Source organism: Columba livia, chromosome 20, assembly GCF_036013475.1.
Source record: "Columba livia isolate bColLiv1 breed racing homer chromosome 20, bColLiv1.pat.W.v2, whole genome shotgun sequence".
Classification (NCBI taxonomy): Eukaryota; Metazoa; Chordata; class Aves; order Columbiformes; family Columbidae; genus Columba; species Columba livia.
In genome coordinates this window covers 463,547-476,604 of record NC_088621.1, presented here as the reverse complement: position 1 = coordinate 476,604, position 13,058 = coordinate 463,547, and the positions used below count along the sequence as shown (strand labels likewise).

Sequence of the window (13,058 nt, the reverse complement as noted above, 5' to 3'; positions counted from 1 at the left end):
CTCTGCTTCCTCCCCAGGATCGACAAGACAATGCTCGCCAGCCTGAAGATCAAGTGAGTACCCGCACTCTTCTCTCGTTCAGAGCGGTTTCCCCATGAGACGCGAGTGTGAGCGATGGCTCTGTGTGTGTTGGAGTTAGCTGGGCTGTCCCAGTCCCAGCTCCAGCAGCGGTGCTGGGCTGCCCTGAGCTGCTGCCTGTAAATTCTGTGGAGCCTGGGGATTTTCATTTTGGTTTTGAATCTTGCAGTCTGGAAAGGGGGTGGTGTTGGAGGGATAAAGGTGCCTGTGCTGTTACTGAGCTCCTGCTCCCATGCTACACAACCAGGGAACTGATCCCTTCCCTCCCGCACTGGTGGATCCTCCTGCGTCCAGATCAGCTCCCCAGGTCAGAGCTTTTCCACTGCAAACACGTGTGCGGCTCCGGCACTACCAGTGTAAACGTGAGCTAATCTAGAAATATTCTGGCCAAGCCACCCCTGCGCTCAGGTAATGTGCGTGGGTAACGGCTCATGCGCTCTCCCTCTATAATCATCACTTGTGCAAATTATTCATTAATGGAAAAGTATATAGAGAGCCTCAGGGGCACCTGAATGAACCTGCAAGTGCCTGCTGGAAACAGCACAACAGAGACGCTGCTGCTGAGCTCCTTGCTCAGGGTTTTGCTGAACTAATGGGAAGTTTAAATCAACATTTACCACTTTTGGGAGGGGAAGGAAATCTCCATAGACTTTCCTTTTCCTGTGGAGCTGAGAAGGATTTAACTGCTCCTTGTATGCTGCCGTACGCTGTGCCCTGATTTTGTCTCAGGTCCCACGCAGCAATTCTGTGGCAGAAATACCATCTAACCTCCTTTCCCCGCTTTACGGGGCAGTTAGTGCCGCTGCCGTGGGACCCGCTGCCGTGGGACCCGCTGCTGTGGGACCCGCTGCTGTGGGACCTGCTGCCGTGGGACCCGCTGCCGTGGGACCCACTGCTGTGGGTGCGCTGGGGCCAGGATGAGAGTCTGGGGCCGCGTTTCTCGCTCTCCCTCCTGCCTGGCCAGAGGAGGGTTTTGCTCGGGGAGGTCAATGAACATCCACTGGAGCAGCTCCATCCCCACTATTAGCAGCTGATGCTTTCTGCAGCCTCATAACGCTTCTGCTTTGTGGACAGATTGCTTCATTAAATGGTGCTGTAATTGGGGCCCAGCCAGAGCCACATTAGATATTTGTAAAAGCTTTAAAAAAAAAAAAAAGTTTTGGTTTTCTAACACCCTCTTATTATTGCTTATTATTAGCCTTCTGGCTAAGACATCAGGCGTAGGCAATTTACTTTGCCTGTATAACTTGTTAACAAAAAGACAAGCTGCTTTCCTCAAGCCAAAGAGCCCTTCATGAGCCTTGTGCACGCTGCAAACATCAATATTGACTTGCAGAAACATGGCAGGGGAGGAACAGTGCGTGGTGGTGGATGTGGCCCCGAGCTTTTGACTGCACGCGGAGTCCCAGGCACGGGGAGGCTGCAATAGCCCCCACTGGGGTGACCCTTCGTGCCCGGGGCAAGGGCTGTTTGCTGCGGTGGCAGCAAGTGCCCTGTCCCAGGGAGGCGGGAGTGGCGGGCTGTGTGTCCTGGCGGCTGTGTGTCCTGGCGGCTGTGTGTCCTGGCAGGCTGTCTGTCTCGGTGGGCTCTGGGGGGGTGAGAGCAAATACTGGGATCTTGCACAAAGCCGGTGTTTGGGGCGAGCGAGCACGGCAGCCCCAAGGCTGCAGGATGCTCCCCTGCGGCTGCTGCTCTTGTCAGCCTTTGTGATAAACTCACACATGCAGGTGGCACCAGAGGATCAAAGCACTTTTCCCTTTTCTTTTTTAGTTTGGGTTTCATTAGTTCCTATGGTAACCATGAGTGTGTCTGAGGGACTGGGAACCAGGGAGATTGAGTAGATGTTGCAGAGTGGGAGAGTGGCGGGGAGGCGATGGACGGGGAGCCCTGGCATCGCAGCCGGGGTCAGCGCACCCCGTTAGTGAGAGGTGCCCGGGAGGTACCCGGAACGCTGCAGAGGACTGAGCATCCCTGGGCGGCTGCTGCTGCACGGCCGCGTTCTCAGCTCAGTCCCAATGTGCCCAGAAAGCTGCGGTAAGTTTGGGTCGGGCTCTGCCTGTGCCCTGCCTGGCCGGGGAGGCCGAGTTTGGGGTCGTGGGGGTGGCTGTGGGCTGCTTGGGGCGCCGGGGCTGCGCCTGGGGCCTCGCAAAGTGCCCAGAGGCAGCACATAAGGATGGGAAGTTTGTGAGAGGGCTTGGGAATACTCTGCTGACTGTTTTTTGGGGGTGCACGTCCGCAGGGGGGTGGCAGGAGCTGGTGCTGGGGGCTCAGGTGCCAGGAGAGGGGCTGGCGCTGTGACAGGCAGAGAGTCACCTCTCGCTTTAGCCTTATAAAGCAAAACCAGCCATGGAGTGGTCACGTCTCTGTGAAACAGAGGAGCCTTGTACACCAGTTACTGCGAGTCAGTGTGTGTACAGCTAAAACTCGCATGAAAGAGCATGTGATGCTCATCTGATGGTGGGAACGGCGGTGGAAGATAAAGGTGGGAAGAGAAGAGAGAAAAGATTTACTTGACCTTCATAAAATGAGCTGCATCCAGTTTGAGACTCTTTAATATTTGATGGGCCAGAGCTGAGTTAATGGGAAGACGTGGGAATGATTGAGCTTCTTGGCGGCAGCTGCAGGGACTGTTGCAGTAATCTCGGAGGTTTGTGCCGAGGTCCTGTGAAGACAAGGTCCGGAAAGCAGATTGTGTCTAAGTAAATTCCTTTGACTTTATTACCACCTTTTAAAATGGGTAATTACATGCAAATGTGTATTTTGCAGCTATACTTCAGCTGTAGTAGCATATGCGTTGCACTACAAAGAAAACGCTATCAGAAGCGTGGCAGAGCAGCCGCCGGCAGCGTGTGGGGCAGCTGGGCAGGCTTCCCATGGGGTTTGATTCGGAACCGCTTGTCTCGGGGCTGCCGGTGCCCCGCAGCGCCCCAGCCCGTGCTGCTATCCCGGCGCTGGTGTCGCGATGGAAGAGAAGAACTGAGCGTGGGGCCGGGCTGCAAGGGACCCCCGGGGCTTGGAGCAAAGCCCAAAGGTGCCAGCACTCACTGCTCCTGGTGCTGCCGCCGTCCCCCGCCTGGTGCCAGCACCCACCTGCCCCGGGCCGGGGTCACCGTCCCACCGGGGTTTTATTGGTGTGCATGTGGTTCACCTAATCACAGCAAATTCTTCTGTCCTTTTCCTGTGCCGTCTTTCTCTGTCTCCTGGATCTAATATCACCTTATTTTTTTGTGAAGTTCTAATGGGAATTTAGCCTGTCCACGACGGGCCATGAACCAGCTGTCCCCTTGCAGGTGTCAGTGGGTTCCCACAGGGTTTCCCGTGTATCCGTGGCAGTGGGGAGCAAAGGGAACCTTGAAGTGTTACCATCCCTGTAAAACCACAATTCACCTTGTTTAACATCTTCCCTGTAAACCGCTGCTCTGCTTCCTCTCCTGGAGATCCATGTCACGCCGTGTGGGGAGGTGACAACACATGGCTTGACGTGGCATCCCAGGCAGAACCAGTCCTGTGACAGTGGCAGCTCTTGTGCCTGTGTCCCTGCGGTGGCTTGGCCGCTGGCTGGAGTGACAAACCCCTCAGGTGCCGGGAAGGCTGCAGGCGAGTAGCCAGGGACAGTGACAGTCCCTGTTGCTGCTGTGGGCACTGGCTGCCGCCATCCCCGCTCGCCATCTGCTGCCTGAGCGCCACCTCCTGTGGTTGGTGCCAGCACCAGGGAACCGCGGCTGCACAGATGGATATCAGTGCCGGCTTAACGCAGAGCCGAGGTGACAGCTTGGCCTGGCAGGACACTGACAGGGAGGAAGGCAAAGCCCCGGGGCTGTTGCTGCTGCTTGGTACCCGCTGTGCCAGCTGGGACGGGCAGCACCGGCCCCAGCAGCTGCCGGCACACGGTCAGCGGGGGAGCGGGACGGAACGGGGGGGTCAGTCTCTGCTCCCTGGCTCCCAGGGTGCCGGGGAGGGTACTGGACCAAGGGGCCCCCTGAGCAGCATCGCGCGGCTGCTCGCTGTGGGTTGTGTGACAGAACACCCTGCTGCAGGCAGTACTGCTGCAGCCGGGAGGTGACAAACGGGGACACGCTGTGAGCAGAGGGTGGTGGCAGGGATGGGGGTGCAGCCCAGCTGAGGTGCTCACCCGGCAGGGGGCACAGCCAGCCCTGCCTCGGCTGGCCCTGGGGCTGCCAGGGTATTCACCCAGTCCAGCCAGTCCCAACGGCTGCCCCGTATCTCGGGCGCGCAGGCAGGAGCGCGTCCCTCTTCGTGGAAGGGCGGTTACCGCCCCACAGACGCCCAGCCCCGCGCGGTGCCCTGCGGCACGTTCTGCAGCCCGCTGGGACGGAGCTCCCGGGAGGACAAGGTGCTGTGCGGTGAGGACGGGGTGTTCCAGCTGTTCCACCTGGTGAGCCACCACGTTTCGGGGTGGGAACACACACAGCTCCGCTGATGCTCCTGCCACGGGAGGCTTCCCGCACTATTTGGCTGGGCGCTTTCCTCTCCACGGCTTGCTGTGGATATTTGGGGTTATTTGGGGGTTTATTATGGCAGAAGCCCCAGCTACAGAGCGAGGCAGTGGGCTGGGATCCGGCAGTGCAAATGGTGCTTCCTGCTGACACTGGAGGAGCTGCAGCGGCGCTTTCTGCTCCCGTGCTGCCCAGTCCCGTATGTTAAAATGTTGTTGTTGCTGTCAGAACAGCCTTCACATATTTAAAGCTAGATTATCCACAATTACATCTGCCCAGAGGACTTAGCAACCCCACGTGGGTCTATTTTTAGCTCTGTTTCAGAACTAACAAACTGGGCTGGTTTATATATCTCTTTTCTCCTCCCATATTTGTAGCTTGTCAAAATAGGAGCTGTTTGCAGACAATCAGAAGGCAGCTGCTCGGAAGAATAACAGCCTTCTAAAAGCAAATATTGTCATGACAGGGGGAGGGAGCCCTAATGCCTGGTGTGGTGGAGGCACCAGCTGCCAGTGGGTGCCTGCTCCCGAATATTGGGGTGCGCAGGAGGATGGGTTGTGAGCTGGAGCTGGGGCTGTGCTGGGGGCTCAGAGGGGCTGTTTTTGTGCTTGGTTTGCAAACCGCATCAGCACTGAACCTGAGGGGTACCCGAGAGCCCCACGTCTCCCAGGGCCGGAGTGAACCCCCGGCTCGTCCCAGGCTCCCGCCCAGTAGAGCATGTGGGGCCGTGACGGTCCGTGAACGGGTCAGAGCTGTGTCGGGAGGTCTGTGAGAAGACCCAAAGGTCACTTCATGCAGACACCGGCCTGTCTCCTTCCTCTCCAACGTCACGCCAAGGACAGCTCCTTCCTCCAACAAGCAGTTTGGTGCTAATCCTCTTCAATTTGGAGGGCAGAGCTTGATGTTCTCTTCCCTGAGGTGACGCGGGTTCTGTTGCTCAGTGACGAGGGGCCGATAACTGCCCATCCCGCTGCACTAGGGGCCAGAGGGCAGACAGGGCTCCAACCAGGTCTGCACCAGAGCTGCCAAACCCTGCACAGCTGTGTCAGCCCAGCGGTTTATCCTGTGCAGCTGTGTCAGCCCAGCGATTCATCCTGCACAGCTGTGTCAGCCCAGCAGTTCACCTGTGCAGCTGTCTCAGCCCAGCAGTTCATCCTGCACAGCTGTGTCAGCCCAGCTGTTCACCTGCGCAGCTGTTTCAGCCCAGTGGTTCATCCTGCACAGCTGTGTCAGCCCAGCTGTTCACCTGCGCAGCTGTCTCAGCCCAGCGGTTCATCCTGCACAGCTGTGTCAGCCCAGCAGTTTGCCCGCGCTGGCACGTGGAGCTCCAGGGCAGGTTTGCTGCCCGGCAGGAGGGTGAGAACGGCGTGGCAGGAGGACGGGATCAGAGCGGGGATCCGTGTCTGCTCCCTGACCACCAGCGCTCAGGGAAAGACTGAGAAACAGGGTGTGAGTCGTGTCCTTTCATCTCTTGTTCCCCGCTGTTGATGAGGGTGCACAGTGTGAGGTGATTTAATGAGGAAGATGGCAGCTTTCAAGCTAACAACTGCATCATTTTCCATCTTTTTGATCTGGAAGAGGCAAGGAAAAAGCTGTAGAGCAGTAGAAACCCATTTCTGCATGTGATTGACTTCGGCACATTCCATGTTGTAGGGATGTGTCGCTGAGATAATACCTGTGTTTTAGCTCCACAAATTATATGTCTTTACCACTCTCACATCAAACACGGTGTCTGAGGGAGACGGGTGATGGAGGTGGCGGCAGGTCCTGGGGCGCTGCTGGGTCGGGCTGTGCCCCCCACACCGGACGGTTCCTGCGTGAGCTGCCCCTCGGGTTCCCGCCGTCCGGCGCAGGATGTCACTGGGTGCGCTGGGACAGCCGGGCAGGGCTGGCGCTCACAGGGATGGCACTGGAGCGCTGGCTTCCCGCAGCCGCTGGCTTTGGGACATGCCAGCATCGCCTGCTGCTGCAGGAGCAGCACCGGCCCTGTGTCCCTCCAGTGTCCCCTGCCCTCATAAAGCCTGTGATGGGTCGCTGTCTCTAAGGGCTCCTGAGCTGTCCCCAGCAGCCTGATCCTCCTGCCTGACCCACGTGCCCCTGCGTCCCCCGCAGCGTTCTCAGGCAGGGGTAGCACTTAGCTGAGGTTAAGGTTTGGCCAGTTCCTGAGCCACCCAGCTGGATACTGGGGGCGTTTGATTAGAATAACGAGTCCAGGGACGGTGTTTGTTCTGCACGAGGAGCTGGGGAAGGGCCAAGGACTAAGGAGGGTGGCTCTGGAGCGTCAGGAGTGTGGCTGATGTTAGTTTGCTCTGCATCCTGAATCTGACTTTATTAGTGATGTTAATGATAAATGATGGCATTTAGTTCACTGATTTGCTAGTAAAATTCAAAGGATCTGCTCATGCTGTGAAGACTTATTTCCTCTGCTGATTTGATCTAATTTAATTGAATACTGAAATCTTGGAGCTCATCTCTTCAGAAAGCTTGCGTTCACAGGGAAAAATGCCCCCAATTATCAAGAATACAATTTCCATATAATTGTGCTGCTGTCACAGGCACGACTCCCTTGCACTGTGTTTAACCATCAGAAGTGACACAGTCCCCTGGGGGGGCAAACGGAGCAGGGGCTGACGCTGCTGTCCTGCAGGGGTTGTCCTGCCCCCGCTCCCGCCTGCAGCCCCGTTCGGCTCATCCGCTGCCGGGGCCCCGCCACGCGACGGGGAGCCGGAGCCGCTCTGCTGGCGGGGCCGAGCGCTGGGCACCAAAACGCCGCCCTCTGTGCAGTCCTGGGACGTGTGTGATGGGAAGGTACTCGCTGAGAGCTGCTTGGCAAAGCTGTGTCTCTCTAGAGGCTGCTGAAGGAGGAATGGTTCCAAAAATAATATCAGGAGAACCTATAGATAGATGTATAGATGAATGTAGATAGGTGTCTGTGTATCTTCACACATGAAGCAGATCCAGCTCTCTGAGCCCCCTGGGCTATGGCTTTATACAAACACAGGGCAGGGAACTGGGTGTTCTTGTCTGGCCCAGCGTGTTTGATGGGGAAAGGGTTGCAGCAGCAGCCCTGGATGAGCAGCTTTGGCCCCCAGTTATTATTAGATTGTCTTTTCTGATCACTTGACCTACTGAAGTCTCTTCTCTCAAAGCCTCTGACCACAGACGGGGTGCCCACGTGCTCACCCACCACCGCCCAGCCTTGCGGGTGCCGAATCCCCGGCGCCGGAGCCGGGGCTGCTCTGGTGTGGTCGAGCCTGGGCTGCCTTCTGCAGCCAGAGGTCGTTCGCTCCTAATGAGGTTTTGTTCTTTCAGTGCAGCTTTGATTGCTTTCCCCGCTCATTTCCTGGGAAGGCTGATAATTGTGCTGGAGAGATGAAGCTGTGCTCGGCGTGAGGCAGGGAAAAGGTCGATGCTTGTGTGCTCTTGTGACGGGCTCTGGACAGGAACACTGGCTCCCTGTCGAGCCGGGCAGATGGACTCCTTTGTGCACATCACTCCTGGAGCTGTGCGGAGGAGCCCCAGCAGTGGGCATGGGCAGTTGCCGGGTTTGGCACCGCCGCGCGGTGGGGAAGCTGTGCCGGCTGTGCCGGGCCGGCAGCCGGGAAGCTGGGTGTGCCCCGTGCCTCGCACGCACCAGCCCCCTTCCCATCAGCCCAAATTCACGGGTGCTGGGGCTGCTGGTGCCGTATTGCACTTGTCTCGCACTGTTTCAAGAGACAAAACTTGAAATGCCGGGGTGGAGGAGCCGGCTTCGTGCTTTCTTGGTGTTTCGTCTACGTCTTTCTAACTGAAGTCATCAAATAAATCTCTAATCAGACTACTTAGAGCTGGATGTAACAATCTAAAACTCTATTTCTCATGATGCTTCACTTAAAACTGTATGCACTCTTATCCTCTTCCTGCAGCACCGTTTGAAATGCTGTAATCGCTTTCTCCCTGGTTTCCCAGCTCCTAAATCCTTTTCTTTGTATGCCAGGAAAATTGGAATGTGACTGCTCCTTTGCAGAGAACTCGTTACTATTTTTGTCTTTTGGTCGTGCTGCTTCGGCTCCTTTTGTTCCCCTCTGGCTCCTGGTCCCTGGCGCTGGTGCAGCTGCCCCGTCCCAGCGCTCGTGCAGGGCAGCGTGGGCGGGGAAATGCCTGGGGGTCTCTGGGTGAGCTCTGGGGGCGTGGGGAAGGGACCTGGGGCGGTGGGGAAGGTACCCGGGGTGGTGGGGAAGGGACCTGGGGCGGTGGAGAGGGGTCCCGGGCAGAGCTCTGGGCTCCGCACCGGCCGTGGCGGGGACGCGCTGCCCGTGCCCAGCCCGGCCACGGCAGGTGCCCGGCATAGCTGATGTATTTCTGGCTCTGTCCCTCATGAGCCAGGGAACCAGAAATATCTCCTGGAACGGGAGGCACGGGGGGTGCCGGGGATTTATCCTGCACCATCTGACGAGGCTGTGGCTCGAGAGTCCCTGAGTCACCGGAGCCGGGCTCGGCTGCACCCCATGCTCTGGTGTGAGCCGTGGGACCTTCGCGGTGGGAACGTGCCCCCGAGCGGCTCAGGAAGGGCCATGGGCTGCTCTGAGCCCAGGGGTCACTTGATCTCACTGCAGCATTAGCATAAAAGCCAAAGTTATTCCATAAATATATGGCTTCTTAATAATATTAAGTGTCATTCACTCACAGGAGATTCAGTAATATCAGAGATGAAGGCTTGATCTTGTCACAATATGGTATTTTCAGATCCTTCTTCCTTAGCAGAGTGTCCAGAAGAAAATGCCAAGTTTGGCATAAATGAACCAGCCACCCAAGTGATTTATTAATCACGGCGTGTAATTGTCCTAACCTGCTGTGAGCTCTGCCCAGCCCCTCTGGAGCCAGCTTCCTCATGAGCTGCAAAACTCTTCTCTCTGAAGCAAAAACATCAGGGCATTTTTAAAGAGACATTTATTTCTTCATAAAACAGGGGCAGCTGCTTCACTCCTCTGCTCCCCTTGGCATCCCCAGCATCCCGCCCCAGCCCGCCATGGAGCCTTCCTGAGACGGCAGAACGCAGAAATACAGAGCAGCTTTTCCAGTGTCCCGTGGCAGCCGCCAGCAATGTCCTTGGGAGCAGAGTCCCTATGGCCAGCACCCGAGCACCCAGACCCCCAGGAGAGCCCCGGGAAGGTGTCCCCGCCGCCCGATGGAGCTGCCGTGTGCTGGGGACAGGGGGGCTCCGGTGTGTCCCCGCAGCCCGTGCTCTGCGCAGGAGGGACGCGGGTCCTGGCATGGCTGCAGCCTGGGAGCCCAGCTCCCAATCCTGCCCTCCCAGCACCGGCCTCCTGCAGCCGCTCACCATTTATTGTCTTGCCCTTGTCCTATAAATTACACATCAGCTGCTACAGAGTCCAGAAGCAATTGATTACAGTGCAGCCTCATTTGCTGTATTTGGGTGGAGAAGCAAATATGGCTGAGTGTGTCTGCTTAAAGTGATTCTCTATTTCCAAATATGAGAGAATTGAACATCTTTAAAGATCAATACAAAGCCACTTCAGCATAAAACAAGAGGAGATTAATACTTAACTTGTCTGGAAAAGGGGAAGAGAGACAGTGGAAAACGTCTCCAGAGAGAGACTCAATGAAATTTGAAGCTGCCTGTTTAATGTGAGAGGTAAAAGGTTTAAAATTAAAAACTCCTCCCCCTCCGTTAGCTGGAAGCTAATGAGGTGCTGGAGAATTGGTATCACTTGGCATGGAAATAGGCTCGAATTTCTTTCTTTTTTCTCTTTTTCCTATGCCTGAGAAGTTTGTCAGACTGACGATTTCTGTTTGAAAGGAAGCAGACGGTGTTTTCTGCAAGAAAAGAGAGGTTTGTTGGTCCAACAAAAGCTTAGGTAAAAGGCTCCGCGGTGGGAGTTGAGCGCCCGCGATGAAGGCAGCACCCGGTTTAACGCAACTCTTGCCTCTTACCTGCCCGCGTTCTCTCACCACCACGTGTGGTTTGCAATTGTCCGACATCATCCTGAAGAGGCAGAAATGCATTTTGGGGTGTTTTGAGGACGGGTTGGGATTTTCCGTGTGGGGAAGCGGGGCCCTCGACCCTCGTCTGCTGGAATTACTGTACTGGAAAGACCTGCTGCTGCTGCAGCCTTCCCAGGGACCTGCCGGGATCTGCTGAGTTACAACAATACTAATCTTGGGTGTAAGTTCAGGTCTTGACTCTGAAGAGCCACACGTGCTGTGCAGGTCAATACGGATGGTGGCTGAACTGCCATCGGGTTCTTCTGGGGTGAATAATGTGGCATGTTCGCAAAAATAACATTGCACAATTTTTCATCTGACTTACAGTATGATGCGTAAAGAGATTACAGTGATGATGGGTTTTTTGGTTGGATTTCAAGAATAGATCCGATTAGAGATTGTGCTGAAACATTTTGATAGAAACGGAAGAGCTAAGGTCGTGTCAATCACTGTAAGCATGGCACGGAGGCGGCGAGAGCAGCTGCTCCGCGCCAGATGTGATCCACGGCCCGCGCGAGCTGTTCGCTCCTGAGCAAACACATTTATTACGGACTGTGCCGGGAGAGCCCCGAGCACGGTTAATGATTGACCGTCCTGGCCTGGGGTTTCCAGGCCGCTCGCGCTCTGCTGCATGCAAGCCCATGGGCGTTGCTGCTGCCCCGTGTCCCGTTTGGGTGGGATGCTCGTGGTGGGGAGGCCGTGGTTGGCCCTGCAGCCCATGCGTGCCCCCCCAGCCAGCCGCCTGTTTGCAGCGGGGTCCCTGCAGAACCCTGCCCCTTGCAGTGACAATTGCCGCAGGGCCGCTGTGCGGTGCTGCGCGCCGGGAGGCGATGCTCCCTGCTGCCAGGCCAGGCTGGCTGAAGCACACCGGGGGAATGGTTCTGTGGGCTCAGCCAGGCGATGCAGTAGATTTTGATTTCTCTGGGGCTGGCTGTGAAGATGCAGAGCACCAGTGGGGTCTGGACAGACGCTGACGTTTCAGCCCTGTGCATGCTGGAGTTTGGCCTGCGTGTTCTCATACGTGCCTAAAGCACGGACTGCTTGCATCCCTCTAACCAGGAACATGCTCAGAATGCTGTAGCTAGTCCTGTGTCTAATTCCCGTGAAAATTAAACTCGCAGAGGAGGAAGGTGAGATGGGAGGGGTGGGGGGGCAGAGACACCCGGGTGTTTTATCACCATGGCAACAAAGACTTCCAGGGAAAGGTGCTGAGGTTGTGAAGTAGATCATTTACAGTTTGCTTAATTTTATATGTATATATTTCCTGGAACAAGCTGTGTGCCAGCTCCCCTATGGAAGAGCAAGCTGCAGGGCTGGTGCTGTCGCGCTGCTCCCAGTCCTGGCTCCTGCAGCTCTGCAGCGGGAGGAAGGGAGAGCAGGGAGAGAGGGAGAGAGCTCATCTCTGGCACCGGCACAGCGGGCGCCGTGCTCGGCCCGGCTCAGAGCTGTCCTGTACAGGAAGATTTGTGGGTGTCTTGGAAAAGACAGAAGAAAACATTTGCAGGGCAGGAAGAAAACCCTTCCCTCTGTGCAGATTTTAAAGGGGCTGTAATGTAACTTCCCCCATTTAAAGAGCTGGTGTATGGGTGAGGGCACAGGCTGTTTTCATTAAGACGTCGGCATAGTCACCATCCCTGCAGGTATTAAAAAGACGTGTAGATACGGCACTTGGGGACATGGTTTAGTGGCAGTTGGCTGTGCCGGGTCAGTGGTTGGGCTCTTTTCCAACCTAACTGATTCTGTGACCGGGGTAACGCAGCATCAGTGGGGACACCGGAGCTCCGGCACAGCGCATGGGTCCCCGGTCACTCACCATGCCCACGCCGCAGCTCCCTGCGTGACGGACTGCGGGGCACAAGGGACCAGGGGGGCGTCCCCGTTCTCGCGGCCACTTCTGGGGGCTGGCGGCCACGCGCTGCTTCCCGCCTCGCGCATCCCCGCGCATCCCCGCGCGGCGGCGGGAGCGCGCAGGGGGCGCGGGGGCGGGCGCGGCGCGGCCGCAGGTGCGCGGCTTGGGCCGGAGCGGCGGCGGCGATGTCCCGGGCGGGCGGCAGGATGCGGTCCCGGCGGGCGGGGATCCGCGCGGCCGTGGTGCTCATCGGGCTGCTGCACCGCTCCCGCCGGCAGAGCCGGGAGCAGAGGTGAGGCGGCGCCGGTCCCTCTGCCGGACGGGCGGGCAGAGCCCTCCTGCCGCTCGGCAGCCGCGGGGCCGGGGCTGGGGGGAGCCGGCGGGAGCCGGGCTGGGGGTGCGGAGGGTTGGGGCGGGAACGGGGCTGGGGGCTCGGGGAGGGCGGCGGGAGCGGGTTCGCGGCGGCTCTTACCCGGGCGGACCCGGGATGGTCCGAGCCGGCAGCTGCCCCGGGGCCGGAGCGCGGGGTCACCGCGACCCGCGCGGGGTGCGGGGGTGCGGGCAGGGGCTGCTCCTCTGCTCCCCCGGCCGGTCAGCCCCGACCCCCGTTCCTGCTGCTGCAGGGGAGCGAGAAGGACCGTTCTCTGTCAGGGATCGCCTCGCTCACAGGACTGCTTTAACTCAGCTCA

The 13,058-nt window shown here is 57.7% G+C and overlaps 1 protein-coding gene across 22 annotated transcripts in view; it reads left to right on the top strand.

Moving 5' to 3' along the window:
• The window catches only part of RAP1GAP2 (RAP1 GTPase activating protein 2), a 57,228-nt gene that overhangs the window by 17,389 nt on the left and 26,781 nt on the right, over positions 1-13,058 (top strand). For 14 of the 22 annotated variants that reach the window (XM_065036571.1, XM_065036551.1, XM_065036550.1 and 11 more), the window contains one exon: positions 18-53. The exons of 3 other annotated variants lie outside the window; for them this stretch is intronic. In XM_065036571.1, the coding sequence (XP_064892643.1) occupies positions 31-53 (23 nt within the window). In that variant the 5' untranslated portion in view covers positions 18-30. Of the gene's footprint in view, positions 1-17; positions 54-1,936; positions 2,113-4,426; positions 4,475-8,489; positions 8,690-12,513; positions 12,662-13,058 lie in introns of those variants that run through there. 5 more of the 22 variants (XM_065036562.1, XM_065036561.1, XM_065036558.1 and 2 more) reach the window with 4 other exon arrangements.